Source organism: Trachurus trachurus, assembly GCF_905171665.1.
Source record: "Trachurus trachurus genome assembly, chromosome: 7".
Lineage (NCBI taxonomy): Eukaryota > Metazoa > Chordata > Actinopteri > Carangiformes > Carangidae > Trachurus > Trachurus trachurus.
Window position 1 is genome coordinate 12,991,848 of NC_139901.1, and position 20,900 is coordinate 13,012,747.

The following is a 20,900-nucleotide window of genomic DNA, read 5'->3' on the forward strand; positions in this document are numbered from 1 at the left end:
CTGTGTTCATTCAGTTTGTGGTTCTCTTATTTCTATACGTTTGATCCTCCCAACACTGTGGGACTGACACAGGCTTGCGAAAAGAAAGTCTGTGATTATTATTCATTACTGGCTCTTGACCGTTTTCTAGTTTTATTTATTTTATTTACATTCTCCAATAGTTTGCTGCAGTGCTGCACTGAGGCCATTTTGAATAATAAAAGTGTGTTTGAACCATATTTAAGGGGTCATTGTAAGAAATATGTATAAATGTGTACAATTGAGTGGTTATAGGATTTTTTTTTACTCCCCACTATTCGTATTGATCCCACAAATCCCATATGGGTTGGGCCCTATTAATAACCATAAAAACATACAGGGTGACAGGCAAAAAAGCAAAACACAACAAAATGTGACAGTCCAGCAGTGAATCCTAAATTTGAAGTTCAAAATACTCAAATCCTGATGCTGACGACGAAATGCTGTTTATGAGTATTTTCTTTGGTTCAAATCTGTGTTGGTGTTGTTATCCAACTGCTCTGGATGCAGTACCACAACTCACCAGGTGGTGTCTCCAGAGCTGGTGACAATCTGGTTGTCATCCAGGAAGCGACAGCAGGACAGGTAACCTGGAAAAAATCAAAAACACTGATTGAATATCTCGCTGCTAATAGACAGGCTTTTCCTATATTATATAGGTTCAGGTTTAATTCCTTCACGGGCTGCACAAGGAGAGAAATCCTACTCCAACCCATGTTGACACCATGCTGCTCTGGATGTGGAGGAGATGAATCGACTAAGTCACTAACAGAAACTGAAAAGAAAAGCTGTAGGGCATCTAATGGGTCATGACTTGCTTCCACGGTACATCCTTTACTAGCTGGCAGAGTGTATGTACCCCTCCCTATAGCAAGGGAACTAGAACTAAAATGCTGACACACTTCCTGCATCATGTGACACTGATCAGATGAATGCTCCTTGCCTAAGAGCTCAACACTTTCATTAGTCTGAGCTGGGATATGGCTTGACCAGCTCCTGTTTTTATAGAGACAGTCGCACCATGTGACAGGCATCTCTTAAATGTGAGAATAATTAAGGTTACACAAGTACATAGTAAAAAAAAAAAGGAACATACTGTGCATCTACAAATAACAACTGTTATTTACACACATGGTTGTTTGAAGGAGGACTTATAGAAAATATATGCAAAACACTGAAGTGTCCCGTCCTCACAACCTGACAGAGGCTACATTTGCTCAATTTTCTGTGCTGGTTTCATCCACTCCACATTAAATCCTAAATGTGAAATGCAAACGTGTTCCATGCAGTATCCTCTGGGTGACCATGATCATGCTGAGGCTGTCTACGGTTGTTTCACATTTTTACTCCCGTTATTCCTCTGAACAGTAAATATCAGCACTGACTGTTGACTGCTTATGGGACACCAATCTAGAGAGTTCAATATTCTTTGTTAAATTGTTTTTTGCAAAGGGCCGCAGGTTGGCTCCAAACCCCAGCGCTGCAGCTGGGACTAGGCCTTCATAGCATGAGCTGTGGATTGGTCCAAAATTGAGGTTTGATGCCTGAAACCTGAGTGCGTTAGGCATAGCTCAACTTAGATTATCCTGCTTTGATTTGATTGATCACCTGGGTGACACAGATTTAAAGGAGCCAAGTCACAGAGATGAACGACGGAGGTCAGAGGTGAGGCGTTGATGAAACTGATCTCAGCTAAAATGCGACTTTTACTGTGAGATAGTCGACAGAATTTTTTCCGTCTGTGACTGAAGTGTGCGGGAAACGTTTCATATAACTCTGGTGGAGACTTAAGGTGACCGGCTCCCAACAGACAATTTATATTTTCATGTAACTTCTGTTTTATGATGCGTTTGTTTCTCTTTTTTTTTTAATTTCCCATTTTCTTCCTGTAAACCACTTTGTGACCTTGTTAGAGAAGTACTTTATGAATAAAGTTTCTTCTTCTTACTATTACTATTATTATTATTTTGAGGGCTGCATGATAAACAAAAACCATCAAATAGGGACTGAATAGACAAATATCGTGATTGTGATTTCAGTGTGAATGATCATTTCTGCTTTTCATTTTTACTTGAATAAATATAAGATGGATGATGTTCGGTGGGACTTGTATCAAGCAAATATGTCCCTTTAAGTCTTCAGAAAATGCTTTGTTAAACAGGACGTCTCTGTCGCAACACAACACTTATGGTGCTGACAACGCACAGCAATGATGTGACACAATTTACCTTTATAAAAAAAAAAGCATCTCCAGTGATTTGGATCTTGCACTCACTATCGCAATTTTGCGATTAATTGTGTGGCCCTAATAAATATTACTATTATTAGTAGGCTATGAGCTATTAATAGATCGATGCAGATGTCAGTGTATGTGTCCAGCCTACCTGTGTGCCCAGCCAGCTCACGGCTGACACGAACATTTCCCTCACGGGTCTTCAGGTTGTAGATGGAGCAGATGTTGTCCAGACCTCCACAAGCGACATAGTTCCCAGAAGGGGCATAGGCGCACGTCATCACCCAGGAGGAGCGCAACGGGATGGCGTGGACCTAGGAGAGAGGAGGAAGATTTAATATTAGATAGTATGCACTGACAGATGGGAGAGAAAGAGCGAGAGAGGAGGGAGGGCATGTGGCAAAGTCTGTCTGCGATATTAACTTCACCTTCCAAGGGCACAATACCCACTATAAATAGCATTACTTGTTGCCCTCAAACACTTGCAAAATGTTTTATATTCAACTCATCGTTTTATCAACCTTAATGAAAACAGCTGACAGATGCAGGAGTGACGGTTAATTCTGACTTCAGCGTGATGAGCAGGTGGAGGTGACGACGATTCTGAGAACAATTAACCCAAAACCAGGTCATAAGGAAATCTGGTGAAAGTCGACCACTCGCCTCTTTTCATGTCTAGACTCCCTCAGCTCTCTCTCTGCATGGTCTCAAACGTTTTTTTTCTTTGTCTTTTTTGTTTGATTTGATCTTTCTAAGGCACAGACCAGTCCTCTCCTGTCCAGTCAGATTTAACATTAAATCCTGGTGAAGTCTGACTTTGACAAACACAGGACAACAGACATATTTATCCAATGAGCCATGAATAGTTTAACTTTTGGCTTTTTCTTTTAGAACAATCTCTCTTTCGGAAAAATTACCAGTAAAGTAATATTTTGTGATGACATCATTTCTTATTTTGCTCTATTTTGGTGCATAGAGTTGTTTATAATGTGGATGTTTGCACTTTCAGTAGCTCAACAAAATACCTGCAGTATTTCTGAACTCAGTACACTCACTGTAAATGCCTATGCTTGCAAACACACACATCTGACTGCACGCATCATTTTTCTTCTACAGATTAGAAAAGAAACATGATGTAACACAGGCCGGCGACATAGTTTCACGATGTCGTTTTTGGTGTTATTACCTTGTTTGTGGTGTAGCTGTCCCAAATAATGAGTTTGCCGTCCTGGGAGGCGCTGACCAAAAGCCTGATGGAAAGAAAGATGAGACAGCTCAAACATGAGGTTTTGAGGTGAAGAATCACAACATGCAAGTTCATTATTCTGCAAAAATTAATTAACATTAACAGACAGTTTAGATGCACTTTATAACCCACAACAAGACATTTGTCAGCCAATGTGCTCAAGTATGAAGTCTAAGAAAATGTGATGCTGTCAAACACTGACAGACTGTAGTACTGTATATATTTATAGCATCTCCATGTTCTTTGTTATTTGCTGTTCCTTCTTTGGTGTGATTATGGACATTATGTGCAACCGTAACAGGGGAAACATGGAGAACAATGTACTTTTCTATGGGTGTTAATGACGACAGAGTAAGCAATCTGGGTCAGACTGGCTGAATCTGTCCATATACAGATAAGGACTTTGTTAAAGGTCCATCGTGGAAGCTAAAAGTTGTACAGAGTCTTCTTTACACTTTTTCAGAGCAACCGCAAAAGCCACAAAAGTAAATCAAAAAACTTGGGATTGGCTAATGGATGTATGGAGTTAGTCTACGGAGTCAAATCGTGTTTGGTCATAAATTTCAAAACTAAAACCAACCTATAATGTGTGTTGCAGCATCATTTAAAAACTGCTGCTGCATCAATCGTAATTCGGTTTAGATTACACCATTTATCTACCTTCTGCAGTCCATGTGCCTGAAAAACCCTGAATGATAGGTGCAGTTATTCTAACAGGGATCATGACGAACCCTGTTTTTGCCTCAGAGAGAAGGCTCTCAGGTTCCTCTGTGGCTGCGCTTTCTAGGTGAATCCAACAAGAGTAACCACAGTGATGGTCCCAATGCACATAGGAAAAGGAAGAGGAGTGAACACACCAAGGCCTGCTGGGACCATGCAAATCTTAACTACCGGGCTGATGGGAATGTGCTCAAATGTGAACAACCCAGCAGATAATAAGCCGGGGACGGAGCGGTCTGTGCTGGGAATTCTACTCCGTCACCTTCCCAGAGTCGCAATGAACATTACACTCAAGAAATTCAGGCCTAAGATGATGTACAGACTTCAGACTGCACATTAAGCTTCTGGTGCAATGCAAGTATGTGTGTGTGTTAACTAGCAGGTGATGATGCAATACTTTCTAGAGCTCTGACATCAACAGGCTTTGTAAATGTGAACAAATCAAACCATGATCATTTCATTTTTCCCCGTCATCATTTTAAAAATGAACAAAAACACAGTTTTTAACTCATAATAAAAGAGTGCTGCTCATTCATCAGGTCTGTTTGACTAACTGTCAAGTGACACAGCAGAGTGCAGGGGGCAGAGAGTGAGCGAGCATGTGTGCACGCCGATGTGCACGCGCAGTGGTTTTGTCAAACTTAAGTGAATATCAGGAAAAGAAAAAAGGGGAAAACAGAAGTTACAGAAACACTTTTCCCCAACGTCACACATCTGTCATTGTTGTTATGAACCTCATGTAAACGGCTTCCATGTTAAAACAAATGCACTCAGCTGCCTGGCCAATATTCACAAAAGTACACAGTTGTGTCATGAGTGTATTTTTTTCCAGTCCCTCCCCTAATGATGCCAATCCTTCACGAGAGAAAACTTTCTAAGTGACCGAATTTATTGCAGTCAATTTCAGCTGAAAAAATATATAATTCTCAAAAATATAAAAAATCAAATCTTCAAAAATAATCTAGTGACCATTAAGCAACGGCCTTAGATGAGAGGAGCTATAAAAACAAAAAACAAAGACAGAAACCGTCAGGTCAAGTGTGGCCATTCAGAAATCTTTACATGTGGGACCTGATGTATGACCCACTGATTTTATGGGGATTGAGGTTGATTAGTGTTACGCTCAAGGCCCGTCAGTTGATGGCAATAGTCGAAGTACAGTAGAAACTGACACACTGAAGTCTCGACAACTAAAATGTCCAACTTCTGAAATGCACTGAAATAAAACCAGAGTGGAAGAAAGTAACTCTTCTTTTAATAGCTCAGGCCAGTGATTTGATCACAGTTATTGAGAAACATTGGGAACTGAATTATTGCAATCAAACCATCTCATGTCATATTATTGAGGGGCTCACATTAAATGGCCAAGATGATCATGATTTCAAGTTCTATAAGATTCATAGTTGTGTAGTTGTGGGGTCTGCAGAGTGCTACAGCATGAAGATTGCTCTTGGTCATTGGCTGCTGGAGGGAAGTGGAACTAACTGATGGGTTTTTTCCCCTCAAACTGCTGGAAACCCACCCCAGTCCAAATCAAGCAGTGTCTCCGTTGTGGCTAAAAATAGCAGCCTGTGGGTCAAAACATCTTCGTGTGACCTTCTTTCTGGGTGGCTGGATCTCAGCAGGTAGTCTAATAAATACCCCAGCCCCCTTTTGGGAGGTGAAACATTAACAGATGAAACAAACAGGAAGAGCTGATGGTGGGTACACACAGTGACAACCTGTTTCTTGGGTGTATGACTGGGGGGAGGGGGAGGATGATGAGGTGACATAGCAGTTTGCAGTGGCCTCTGTGGACTGACGCACAGCAGCAGCACCACAGTGATTAAGTTGTTGGTTGCTGAGGTGAGAGGTGTGTACAACTCCAGGGAAAAGGCTTCAATGTGAAGCGAAGTGAGGAGCGTTGCTTCATCGGCCTCAACACGGCTCTGACAAAGGCTGACTCCATTTTGAGTATTTTCCCTACCCACATACCCCACCCCCAATGCACACAAACACACAGAGACAGACACACAACAGAGTGGACACACTCAAGAGTAACCTATGAATGCCCATTGTGCTTTTTACAAAACATGCATTACCTATTGTGCATGTGCACAAACTGATTGAAACAGATGTAAAGAAAAAGATCTGTACTTGTGAGCTACAGTGGAAGGTTGTGATTTTCTGAGGACCCTCAGGAGAAGTAACAAGCACAAAGACAGTGGTTTTATATCAATACCCGGCGTTCATGGCGGGCAGGAGGTGGGGTGGGTGGGTGAAATATTTAGTCTCTGGGTAGAATAGAGTCGAATAAAATTACCTTGAGTCAGTGCCCCAGTGCATGGCATAGATTTTAGCCAGATGCCCCCTCAGTGTCCGTCTAGTGCGCATCTGAATTCGGCCAACAGGGTCGATGTTAGCTGTGATCTAAACAAAGTTAAGATCAGAGAAAAACGTCAGAGAAACTTTTCTTCACAAGGGTCTTCAAGATGAAAAAAAAACATGGCTGAGGAAAGAAATCTTTATGTCATCACTAATTGTAATTTATTCTCCATCTCCTTCCATCTCCTTACAGTAAAAAAAAACATATTTCTTACCTGAGACAGGGTAGCATCCGCACACGCTTTCCTGGCATCCTGAAATTACAAAACAACCAAGTCTATTTTAGACCAGTAACTCTTCACAATGAGATTAACATCAGTAAATCAACAACGCTGCCTCATAAACATGAAAAGAAATAAACCCAAATAGCATTATAGCACAAACTGTGCTGAAAAATTATAGATTCAGTACTGCCAATATAAATTCACATACTGAATGTGAAAAATAGTAGCATGTATGTATGTCACCCACATTCATACACGACATGCGTCTCTAACAAACCGACTCTTGGTTTCTGTCACTACTTTATCAAAGGGTTATACCAAAATTAAATGATGTATAAATGTGGTAATGTTGGTAACCACTCTGACACTAGATTATCGTATATGACCATTTAGTAGCCCGGGCGTTTAATATGCTAAATCGACTTGGAGCCCAGGCGATTATAAGAACCAGGCGCATATTTGCAACAGGCTACAATTTATTTTTGCAATGACCAGCACCAGACCATTATGCAAAGAACGAGGAGGTCATCTAGGACTGGAACAAAACTACTTTTTTCCCCGACACATCTTTATTGACATCAGACAATAAATACAAAGACAGTTTGTCTGTGTTGCCACGACACAGGGAGCTGATCAGAGCAGCCAATCAGAGCAGTGTTATGAACGATAAGGGGAGGGGGGGGTCGATCGCGGTAATTTCAACACTGTATATTAGCGCATTCATCCATTTGTCTTTGTCTATTCACAGTCCAGCGCGACCTGTCCCGCTAGCGCACCTGTGTTTGTGTGTCTGTGTGTGCGCCTGCATGCGAGAGAAAGAGTTGGAGGAGGGGCTGACTGACAGAGGTGAGAGCCAGTGAAACATAGTGAAAGACTATGGTAAACACTTAATCGCCCAGGCGTTTCATATGCCAAATGAGGTCGGACCCCGGCACAGGCGCGTATTTGCACACGGGCGACTATTTGGTCATCTACGGTAAGTGTCATTATGCAACTATGTTGATTTACAACAGGACGATTCCAACAAGTAAACTTTGCATCTCCTACAACTATGGCGGATTCCCACTTGGTTGAGTCTTTCTATAATGTAATCTAGTGAATGTGATCATTAACATAATGTCATAGATATAACACCTGTAAAGGGTTTGGGATGTAGACCTGTGTTTTTAGGAACAATATCATTTTTACCCAGCAAGCTAATTCTAACAAAAACAGTGTCACTCGTGTTATGGCCTTGAGTTAACATTAATGAAGGAGCATTAGGATGTGAAGCTTCTCAGTGAAGCCCGATCTAATCAGCGTCTGAGGCCCCAAACTTAATTGACAAAACGTCAATCTGGATCCGTGATCTAACAAGGAAACAAAAAAAGCGAAACAGGACCTGAGGACTGTGAAGGACTTACTCTGATCTGGTTCTTGAGCTGCTCAGCCTCCTGGCGTAGCTGATCCAGTTCACTCATTTTCCTTTGCTAATGGTGTGCTTCGCTCCGCCGCCTAGACTCTTGCTGATCTGGAGGAGACATGAAATAAAAAGGATCAACATATGAACTACATACAGCTCATTTCACATGGGTTTGGTAATACATAAAATATACAATTAAGTCACTCATACTGTTCAGTTTGCACTCTGACATTAAAAGTGTACGGATAATGGCCAAAGTGCTGAGACATCATGTGCCTCATCTTCTTCCTAAATGATTTTATGGTTCCACAAAATGCAGTGGAGGATCTCACACACACACACACACACACACACACACACACACACACACACACACACACACACACACACACACACACACACACACACACACACACACACACACACACACACACACACACACACACACACACACACACAGTATGTAAGGCCCAGACAAAGTCGCAGTGAATCACAACAGCCCAACACTTTCTAGACAGCTCAAGACTTGTCCTTGCCAGCTTGAAACTGTTTCCTAGCAACAAGCTCCAGGCAGCTACTTTAGGCTTAAGATAACAATTTTGAGGATGATGTTGAATTTGTTCTCACTCCTAAACAGCAGCAAACCCTTGGGTAAACATCTGGCCTCCACTAAGCTGGTGATAACCATTCCTCGGCAGCCAAGGCAAAAATAAAAAATAAAAACGTGAAAAGAAAGAAAAAACCCAGTTGCCCGTAAGGCCCAGAAACATACCCTCTTTAATGACTGTCCAAACTAAGCGAGGGTTTAAGAGTCCAGATATAAAGGAAAAGGAGAGGTAGACCAGAAGACCAGCTTGGGTTTCGTTGCGATACTGCAGCTGAGTTGATGGGCAGGGTCTGCCGAAGATGTCAGTGCTCTGGCCTCTGGGCTCTAAACTCTCCTCCAATGTCATCCCTGTAATCCTGGGACACAGTTGATTCAGCTCCTCCAGCCAAATCCGGTTAAGACAAAACCTGCTGATGATCCTAAAAGCAGTGGCTATCCCGCTGACCCCAATCCTCTGGTTGACACTCTCAGCCCTGACACTTTCACTCTCCATAGAAAGAAGACAAATTCCACTAAAAAGGAAAATACCAGTCTAATAATTATGAGGTCCGGCGACCAGGCTGGGAGGCATGCTTGACACTGATTGAAGACAGACTGTAGGCTGCACAATCATTACTTCTCTTTAAGCGTCCCACAAGTCACAGCAAGTTAGCAGATAAAAACTTTCCAATGAAACGGTTGACTCCTTGATTCACAATTTCAGCGACTACTTCCAGTGAAGAAAAAACAAGGAATTGCACACACTTCCTTTCAGCCATTAAAACACCAATGTCTCTGACAATCTATTAACGCTACACTGTTACAAGAGGTGCTCCTAATAAAAACACTGCCTGTCTGTCAAAAACAAAATGACTACATTTATCCTGCAAATAAGCCTTACCTCCCTGTTTCTCCTGGTTTCGATATAGGTCCTTTGTCTTAGGGCGTGTCGAGACCTTCTGAATGAACACCTTATCCTTCAAGCGCCTGACATCTCCGTGGCTACTTGTCACCTGATTGGTCAGCTCTGATAAATGGGGCTGCGTCTATGCAAGGCGCCTTAACCCCCTAATCTTGGTGATAAAAAGGTCTCATGCTAATATCATCGGCTAATTCTTGTATTGTCTGTAATAGCTTTCTGTGTAACAGGTAATGAAACCCACCGGGGAATTTAACCGCCAGCAGATTTAACCAAAAACCTGACCAAGTTATAAAATGTGAACATTTAAAGAAGGCGCCTTTAGGCTGAGGATATGTTCCACTCGAGCTTAGGGTGATTCAAACACTGCACTATATGAATAACTCAACAACGGCACTTCTGTCCCTCATGTCCAATTATTACAGACCTTACAGCAACAAGTAACTTTGCCTGAAGCCTTGGACTACAATCCGAGTTCGTTTCCATTTTCTGTATATTTGTCTGACTCCATGTTTTCCATGTGAGGCGGGCCGGTGAGTTGTATACTATATATATATATATATATATAGTATTTTGTCAGATATCGCACACGACATGCAGTTCTTAAGGGCTCTTTGTAAACGTCTGCCCAACTCTGCAAATGGCCACTGCTCCTACTCCCCAAAATATACTTGACTCCCTATGTGGAGCATTACCATGGCACAGGAACTAGGGGGCGGAGTCTGCATAGTGCTGGGTGATAATTTAATGACGACAGTGATGTTGCTAGATACACCTCCTGCGTCCCTGGCGCATTCAAATCTGAAAGGACGCAGTAAACTCACTATCCATGCATCCCTGGACGCACCTCATTTTTCCCATGAAAAACGATACATTGTGAACAACTCGTGTTTAAAATCACAGTAACTAGCCAAAGAAACCTTGTTGTCAGCAGATCAGACAAGCGCTGTTTCAACCCTCTGCGCATCTACCAGTGTTTCCCAACGTTCATTTATTCGTGGCGGCCCGCCACAAATAAATTACGTCCGCCATGAATAGATTTGTCAGCTTTTGGCTCGACCAACGCAATATCGTTCCGTTCATTCATCTCCGCATAGCCCTCTTTCTCCGTTACTGGCGTTCACACATACACAGAGAAGCGCGCCTGCATGACAGCAATGCGCGGCACACGATGCAAATGGATGAAACACAATGACTGCGAGGAGCAAGATGTAAACTGAGTAACATGTTTGGATTGTTGGATGGTTTTGGACACCAGGAGTGAAGGTAAGAAATATTTCCTGGAGGTTCTATCAGCTGTGTCTCTGCTGAGGAATCACATGTGGCGGACTGAGATCAGATCGTTTTTTATTTTTTGACGTCTCTTTCCCTTCATTATTCAGATCAGTCAGATCGCCAGGTTTTGCACTGCTCGATGTGTGTTTGTGTATGACAGTTGTTTTGCAATAAACCTTTCAGATTTGGAACATACCTACATGAATATATCTGTTAATTATAACCATACCACCATCAAAGGAGTTTAACACTACAATTTAAGAAGAAGAAGAATATAAGAAATAGAAAGAAATAAAAAAATGTTTAATTGGGGACCCATTGAATTTCCCAGGGACCCGCTCAAATCACCACCTGTGGGTCCCAGGGACTCACTACATTGAAAACCTGCTATCAACATTACTGTAACGATATATACCCATCGATAGACACGTGATGACCAATACAAAAAACGGGTCGATAAAAAGTTCGATAGAAAAGGACCTGTAAACAGGCGTTTCCCTGTCACAGCTCTGTCACCAAGCTCCTGCCCCCTGCCCAGCTCGTTTAACATAACACAGCAACATGCCCTCAAAACCGGCACTGTACTCTCTCAGTCAGTCGATAATGTCAACTTGTTGTGTGTGGTGACCGCCAGTATTTAAAAATCAGCGCGAGTGGAGACGGCAGAGGATGAGCAGCGATATTCGGTTGACAAGAAAGGTAGAACAAGTTCTCTAGTAGGAACACGATAGAGCTTAGATCGGGCCCAAAAAATCAAGCCCGACCCTAACCGAGCCCGTGCACGTTGTGTCCGAGACCGGCCCGGCCCAGCCCGACACATTAACTGCAATTATGAGCCCGAGCCCGATTTCAACACAACATTTTTTTTATTTTTTATTCGTGGGCTGTTTAAATTCGGCGACGGCAGTGCCAGCACCCTCCACACCTCCGACTTTCCATCAAAGGTGCTCAAACTTTATTTTTTTCTTTATATTCTGGAACTTCATGTTGCTCAGCTGCTGCTGCACGAGCAGACTGGTGATGCATGCAGTCAGTGTGTGGCGTGCGTGCCGCTGCTGCACGTGAAGGAGACGTGATGCTTTTTTAAAAAAACTTTGCGCAACATGGCACACTTTAGTTAGATGCAGGCTTACTTTTCGAAAAAGAAATAGTTACGTGAAATATTGCTGATTATGGCATAGCTTTCTGTCCACCTAATTGGGCTACTAAAGTCATGAAAAAAATCAACACACAAATGCTTGATCAAAGGCTGGGCAAGCCGGCTCGGCCCGGCCCGCGGACATTGATGTGAAATGTCGGCCCGAACCCGGCCCGCGGTCGGGTCGGGTCCGGGCCGGGCTCGGGCTCAGAATCTAAACTCTAGAACACGAGGACCAAAAATATATACACGGTTTATCTTAAAGCAGAAGTAAACGATCCGGTCGTTTTGGCTAACTTCTTGTCAGCAGATGGAGTTAGCAGTCCCCGCCCTCCTCCCTACGTCACCACATTCACGCGCATCCCTTGGCTGCACACACAGAGAGGACTGCCCCTTTATGCCGTTCTCCCACCTCATTGGCTTACAGCAGAGCGACTGACAGACTCGTGTTTCAGACCAAACATTCTATATATGTGATTGCTGTCGGAAGATATAACTATTTAAGACTTTTATTAACACAAACATTCCGCTTACTTCTGCTTTAACATTATAGAAAAGAGCTTGCTCTATCGCACACAACGACAACGACATCCTCATACAAGTTAACGATTGTTCGTTGTTCTACCAACAAGTGCCAGCAAATGTAAGAAGTCTTTGTTGGCTGGTGAGTTAGTTAGCTCCTCTGACCTGTTGCTACTGGTTCATAAAGGACCGAAGGAAATATTTATTTATCAGACTTCACTGATGTCATGTCACTGAAGTTGATTTCCCTTTGTATATCATCATTTCAACAGTAATGGCTGTATGTAGAAGTTGAATAGAGTGAAGTTGAATTCCTTTTTTCTGTGGTCTTTAAGCAAATGTTCCACATGTTTTTAAAATAAAATAATCGATAATTAACAGTATCGATCGCTATAATAAAAAAAAAATCAATATACTTTTTAAAAAATGTCGCCCAGCTGTACGTCTGCAGCCTTTAACGTTGCCGACTGGTCACACAAGCCTTGTGGCTGCTATAACATGTGAGCGGCATCCATTATATCTGCATGTAAGCACAGATTGTCCCAGCTTTAAGTGAAAGTAAGAAAGGAGACAACAGGTTTATCCCTTACAGGACGTTTCCGGGTCAACGATAGACACGTGTTTAAGTAATCTCTGTATTTCTTGTCAGGTAGTCAATACTTACTAATATTTAGATCACATGACAGATACGATTAAAAGTGGACTACAAGGTGTTCACAAACAAAACAGGAGGCCAGACATATACTCAACCAGGCTACTGCTTCGGCACAAACAACAAAATTACTTAAATCATTTTGATGGTCTTTAAGACCTTTCTTCTTAGGATTTGTCAGTGGTTCATTTGTAGCATCTGTCTCTAAGGGGTTAATGATGGCAATGGTTGTACATCACGGGTAAATAGCCAATCAATCCTGTTCCATATATTTGTGACGAAGAAGTGCATCACTGAGACAAGTCAGAATTGTTGATATTGCTGAAATATCAATGAGCACAACCATAACTAATTTTATTTCTTTTGTGCACTGTCTCAACTGGAAAAAGTCCCCAGATCATGCACTTTTTCTCAGTAAGTGATAGCTAATGCTAACACTAATATTCCGTGGGTTTATTATGCAGTTATGTTTTCATGTTATAAACATAAATAAAAGCACACTGAAACTGTTTCATACTGTAAATCTTTGTCTTCCAGATAACTATTAACATTAGTATTTACCCTAAATAAAACCACCCAATTACATTTTTTAAGTGCAGTCTGTTAACATTTAAACAAGTGACATGTTTGGCATGTGCTGGACTGCAGCACATCACACACACGTCAGCAGTGAAAACAATGGCTTTATGGGTGATGGGCCCTTTAGGTCCTTTTAAAAACACAGCCTGCCAATTGTAACGGACCAAACATAATCCTAATATGTTAGTCATGTGTAAGTCATATTTGGTTGCAAAACAAAACTGCAAGATCAATCAAAAAGTGCAAGAAGTCTGTAATCCATGGACATTAGCAAAGGCTTGGCATCTCTCCACACCCATACTGCAGCTATATTCACTTCTCTCTGGTTTTAGGGGCTTTCAGTTGACACTTTGGCTTAAACAATTGAAACACATGCTCAGAGACTGAGGTCAGGTGATCGATGTGGCGTGTCAGGAACATTCCACTGTTTGGTCCTTAAAATAAAACTCTTGCCTCAATTTCTGACCGCTTTGAATGAATGCATTGCAATTCTGTATCTTTCAGTCTTTGTGCTAAAATGCCCTGTCCTGTATAATGCAAAAAAAAAAAAAATCCTACATCTGGTCAATTTCAGTGCTGATGAAATTTAACAGAATCTCTACTGACAGAAACATAGAATAAGCCAGTGCTCTTTACTGGTGATTAGTATTAGAGGTGTGATTCAGAGGACTCTTTTTCCCTTGTGCTGGTGGTGGGAGTGTTGAAACCACTGGCAGCCCAACAGATAGAGCCTCGACTTCACTGCCTTCTCTTTCTGCCAGCTATTTTTAGAGAGGTGGTGGGGGAGGAGGAGGAGAAAGAGGAGGAGGGAAGCAGACTTCACATTTTCCAGCCACTCCTATCAGCTCCGACATCTCGAGCAGAACACAGCGAGAAGGAGAGAGGAAGTGTAATTCGACTCCACACACAAAACGCAATTCATTGGTATTTCTCCTTCCCATACGGCGATGATCATGCATGTACCATTCATTGTCACATCGAATTGACTTATAAATGGAGCTAAATGAGCTGCTTCATCAGTAAAGATTTCTGCGGTCATTTCATAACATAGGGGCACATGACAATAAAGCTGTGAGTAGACAAGAATGAATTTCTAAGAAATGACTGAGAACAGTGAATTCATGGATGGCTGGAAGCATTTTTAACCCTTTTAAATAGTAACTTGTATTACATTTCAAGTATGATTTGAACAAATTCTCTCTCTCTCTCTCAAAAAAAAAAAAAAAAGGAAATAAAACTGCAATATGAACCTTATTGGGCACAAAATCCAATATGGACCTGTTATAAGACAGTGACATTTGAATGTTTTTTTTTTTATGTTAAAAGATTTTTAGGATATATTCATGAAAAACGAAAAAGGCTAAGCAAAAGCTGAAGTTGGTGTGGAGGGACAAATGACAGGATGTTCTGGTGGGGTTTGGCAGTAGATTTTTGGGGTAGAGGATTGACTCCACCCTGACGACATAAGGAGAGGGGTAGGTAGGTAGTGAGATGTTCTGGTGCACAAGAGGATAGAGGGAAGAGAGGCAAGCTGGAGGACAGAGCCAGATTAAACTAATGAGAGTGAACAAGCAGAGGACAATTGGGAGGGGAGCTGCTAATTAACCCCTTGGTGCAGGGGAGCAAGGCTCAGTAAGCTTCCAAGCATTAAACACTGAGCAGAGGAGGCCTACACCTACAGCACCATACAGGACCTCTCAGACTTGTCAAAAACACAGCTTTTCTCTTCAGGTATCCACACAAACAGACACACATAGACAGTACAACGTGTTGTGTTACACATTATACAGAGGTCAGCTCCTCAGAAAAGGTTCACACCACAATGGCATCCAGCATTATGCACCTGCAATAAATTACAACCTTGGTGACAAGTACAAGGTTCGTCTTCTGTTGGAAATGTAATGCGTTGATCAACAATGAGGTTGTGTTGTCGTGATAGTGTTAGGTCCATTTTCATTCTGTATGCACAAAGCACAAAGTAACAAATGCTCCAATGCTGTGGCAACATTTTAATGATTACCTATGTGACGTGACTGTCATTTGAGTTTGTTTGCAGGACTCATCAAACACAGTTGTCAGTGATGGGATTTTCACAAGCATTTTCCCTTTCAACCACCATGTTTTCGTCAAACAATATGTACTAAAATACAAGTCGTGATTACTACACTCCGTCTCCTTGATAGGTTATGTCCACATTAACATGAAAAATGAAAATTTTTGCAAAGTCAAAAACTCAATCTATTAATTACATTGAAAATGTGACATCTTCAACAATGTCCAGACAGTATCATGTTTTTTTTTTTTTTTTACATCTTTAGGTTTAAAACGGAAATAAACAGAATAGAACTCAGTAAATTGTAGCAGGTAAAAGATTGTGTATATCCGGTTGTAGTCCGTTAAAATGCCGCATCTTAAATGGATTGATGTTGTCACAGGTGATAAAGAGCTGCATCCTACTTGACCTACACTATTCGCAAATAGCAACAAGAAGTGTGAATCATTCTGCATTCAGCCCAACATCAACTACTCTGAAACACACCCCGACTACAAACATGGCCCATTAAGACTACATGTTAACCAGCAGTCACTACCGATTTGCTGCTGCTACTAAAATCCAATCACATCTGTTAAAGACAAAGACTGTGCAGTGATTTTAGCTGGATTCAGATGCAAAATGATCACTCGGAAAGAAAGTGAGAAGCGACAGAATATCTTTCTTCTTTTGTCTCTCATAGTGCACAGCATCATCTGGTTAACAAACCACTGCCCTCAGTGAGACAGAGAGGTGGAGCTCTCACTCATGGGACAGTAGTGACGATTCTGCTACGGAAAGGAGCTCAGATTTATTGCAAGGTGTTGTGGCAAAATATCTCTAAATGTGTCTGAAGAGTCAATTTAAAAGAGCAGCAACCAATGGGGAATCTCCAACACTTGGCAGGTCAACCAATAGTGTAACTTCATGATAGAGTCACATGGTATTCAGATGACCAATAGTGTAAGGGTAATCTAGACTCTCGGCCAGGGACATCTGTGTTTAGATATATTAAGACACCCAAAGATTCACATCCCTACAGTCCAGGCTTTTGAAAAGAGAGTATATGTTCAGATAAATTTAGCAGTTTACTTTAAAATGGTTCAAATATATTGCTGCTGAATAAATATTAAAAACTGACTCACATGTGGTGTGCATTTTTTTCTAGGGGAAATATGGCTCATGATATGGTCTGTAGACATAATCATTCAACTTTTTCACAAAAAATCGGCAATATCGAAGAATCGCAATTTAAATCGAATCGCCACCCAAAAATGCGTAAAAGAATCGAACTGGGAGGAAAGCATCGCCCCAGCCCTATTAGCTATCACAATGTTCTCAGTCTCAACCATTGCCCATCTGAGAGACATAGGCAGAGTCCTGAGTTAGTGTTTGAAAGGTGGTGTAGAGATGGTGGGCTTAATAATTCATGCCCTCCTGCTTGGATACCAGATGCCACACCCCTGCCTCCATGAGTGTTGCATCCCATCTCCCCGCTGATTCACATCTCTATGGGATCATATATTCTAGTGCTTCAGAGCCATTTGGGTTGTGGCCGATTTCCTGCCCCTGTAAACATACAGTACGCGGGGTAGAGCAGGATATGGACGGGCCTGCTCTTTGTTACAAGTCAGTCAGTTGACGGCTGTTGCAGTGTCTCAGCTACTCATCTGTGTCAGCGTGCTGCCTCCGCCTTAATACAGGCGCAGAGCCTCTCTAAGCAGGCGTTTCCTTTTTAAGGGTGTTTCCCTAACTCTGCTTGTCTTTCTCTCTTCCCTTTGTCAAAACATTCAGCGGATGTGGCGACAGCACACACACTTTACAAATACACTTGCTCTGTGGTTTCTCTCTGCTACTACCATTGCACTTGCCGGTGTCCATCCAGGCTTTTTGAACCAGGCTCTGCAATCAGCTGCATTACAGTAACAAGTTACCCAGGACATCCTGACAGGCAGGCAGGCTTATGTTCACAGACAAACGCAGGGATAAAAACGAAGAGACAGAGGGGAGGCTGACTCTACACACAAAATTAGGTCAGTCTGACTTGCACTTGGCCTAACCCATGCTGCTAAACAAATAATGAGGAGTGACTGAATGCAAGAAGCTCAATATGCTGCAGATTCCATGAGACAGGTGACTTTGATGAGCTACTCGGAGAACATCACTGAAGCAGAGATGGAACCAAAAGGTAGACAACAGCAATCACTATTAACCTGAATGTTTAATGTTGATTTTGTTGTATGAATGAGTGTGATATATGAAGAGATTAGTATCGAATTTGTGCATCAGCAGGAATAATAAAACAAATTACATTATTGGGAACACCTGTGCACCTGCTTATTCATGCAATTATCTTATCATGAAATCATGTTGCAGCAAAGCTATACATACCACTCAAGAACTCCAGTTAATATTCACTTGTTTGTCTCAGTTTTTCTGACAGTGCACAACTCCTGAGATTTTCACACCAGAGATTTTACTTAGGGTGTAACAAAAAACAAAAAAACAACCAGCGAGCAGACACGCTTTGTCGATGACAAGGGTGTGAGGAGAATGGTCATATGGGTTGAAGCTGACAGGTAACTCAGATAACCACTCTTTACAACTGTGGTGAGAAAAAAAAAGCACACACACATCAAACCTCGAGGGAAATGTATGATGTCAACATAAAGCAGAAGCTCAAAAGGAGTGCTTCCAACATCTTGAAGAAACCACTAAGAACTGAAACTGAGAGTAACACGATGCCCTGCCCTGTGTTTGGATGGTGTTCTTGGTGCCCTGTTGGACACAATTACTTTACATATCCACCATATTTGTTTTGGGATTGTCGTCTTTGGATAAATAAGTGTCACATTTTAGTTTAACAGAGTTCTTAATAGGGAAAACCAAAGCCTAGTTATAGACTAATGGACTAAGGTGGACACATGCAGAGGCTTCTTGACAGCCATCTGCTCTGCATCACATTTTATGTGGCCCGTTTTACTTGGAGATAAACACTGCAATTGGTTTGAAGATGAAGGCTGTGAGAGGCATGTGGTTGTAGCTACAGCACAAGGTGTGTGTGAAATTAATACAAACCTGAAATTAAAAAAGAAAAATCTTATCCAGATAATTTCTGATGTAAACACTCAAATCATCAGTTCTTAGAAGAGAAGCTGGTCCGACAAAAATGACATTACTGGCTCCCATTTCAACTTTGTCAAACCATAAAAATCTGAATGTAAGAAGCTGCTTGTGTGTGTGGAGTGGCAACATGGCTGTAAAACCCCTATTCCTGTCTTACAATGGGACTACACTTATAGGTCTTGATGCAACTGAAATGGCTTTTAGAAAAGCACTCTGTCTGGAGAGAGAAGCCACCTCGTTTCTTCTTCTCCTCCTCTCCATCCATCGAGGGGAGGAAAACTCTTTGCAATATTTACAAGCGTTCTCCCGCCTCTGTGTCCTCCCTCTCTCTCACTTTGAGTTAGGCAAATCTCTTACTGTGGCTCAGCACCTGCAGTCTAACAACTAGTGACAACCGCTGACTAGCTCCTACTACCAAACTGACAACAATATGACCAGTCAAGGTGATGTCAGAAGTATCAGCTGACAGTTTATCACACAAAGCTGCAGCTGAAATCTCTGCACATTCCTAATGGATAATATTGGAATTCCTAACTTTTCCAAGGCTGACAACACTTTTTTTCTGCTCTCCATTTTCAACTTAAAACATCCAAATTCTGCAGCGACTCCTGTAGCTTTTCTTTGAGATTAATCTGCACCGTGAAGCTGGATAATGTAGGAAAGTAGTTATTCAATGTGAATGGACCAATAAATATGATAAGAACATTTGTGATAAAAACACTATTTCTTAATTTTCAAAAATTCGATTTGTGCAAGAGGCCAGCCAATAAAGGCAAGCGTTTTTTTCTCTCCTCCTCCATATCTTTTTGGGTTGGATTGGTTGGGTGAGGGTCCATCTAAGTGCTATGGGGAAGTGATGCATGGTAAATGTAGCTGAAACACAACCAGGTCACACGAAGGCAGGAACAAGGGGACTGATGATGCAGTAAGAGAAGACAGAAGGGGATTGCTCCTGGACATTTCTTAAAAGCCCCATCCAATCTCACTCACTTTGTCATTCTTTCCAGCGCATACATCCTCTCTCGCCGGCCTTTTCCTACCAACACACAAAGCAACAGCAGCGCTGTAGATGGCAGAAGACATGGAGGCTTGTCTGGATTGAATCTATATTAAAGAATATATGGTGAAATATACTCAAAGTAGGTAAATAATTAACTCAATGTAAAATGTTTGCAACACAAACTGCTCAGAAAAATATGCTAGTCATTTTTGCTAACAATGATTTAGTCAGAAAACAGTGAAAACCCGTTTTGCTGTTTTTGGTTTCTAGACTGACAGTCCTGTCAGTCTAGTTTAACTACAACAGTCACTAAACACAAGGGTATGTGACAGCAGTAATATGGTGGACTGTTTGAGGTTGAATACAAACACCACCCTCTCTGAAACTCAGTGAAGCGCATAACTCCACCAAGGCCAAACATTTTCTTCCACCAGATCCTGACTGTGCTCCAGATCGGCACGACAGCTTTACAAACTTAAAGATCTCAACAACATGGATATTTCAAATATGTTTTTTTTTTTTACATCAAGACCCATACATTGTAGCTGAGAAACTAAACAGGCTGTATCTTGCAGCGTTAAGGAAAGTGAATAAAAATTCCCTGGCCAAGTCCATACCCAAGTCTGTGCAAATCAATTCGGCATGTTTTGTGTAATCTTGCTGACAGACAAACAAACCAGCCGACACAGGTGAAAACATAGCTTTGATTTTTTACTTCCACCAAGGAAGTTAAGTGACTGGACTGCCAAAGCCACTATAGTCGGAATAACCAACCTCAGATTTGCCTTTAATGGCAAAAGGGGGGATGGTAGTAGTTGTTCATGTCAGTGCAACAATGTCAATAGAAAGGCAATTTAAGATGTT

General features: G+C 41.7%; 1 protein-coding gene across 2 annotated transcripts in view; it reads right to left on the minus strand.

Annotated features, from left to right (window-relative positions):
- Nucleotides 1–20,900, minus strand: part of gnb1a (guanine nucleotide binding protein (G protein), beta polypeptide 1a) — a 38,149-nt gene that overhangs the window by 6,436 nt on the left and 10,813 nt on the right. For both annotated transcript variants that reach the window (XM_083975399.1, XM_083975400.1), the window contains exons 2-7: nt 8,209–8,315; nt 6,797–6,835; nt 6,520–6,626; nt 3,438–3,501; nt 2,403–2,565; nt 542–608 (exon numbers count right to left, since the gene is read on the minus strand). In XM_083975399.1, the coding sequence (XP_083831525.1) occupies nt 542–608; nt 2,403–2,565; nt 3,438–3,501; nt 6,520–6,626; nt 6,797–6,835; nt 8,209–8,265 (497 nt within the window). In that variant the 5' untranslated portion in view covers nt 8,266–8,315. The remainder of the gene's footprint in view (nt 1–541; nt 609–2,402; nt 2,566–3,437; nt 3,502–6,519; nt 6,627–6,796; nt 6,836–8,208; nt 8,316–20,900) is intronic.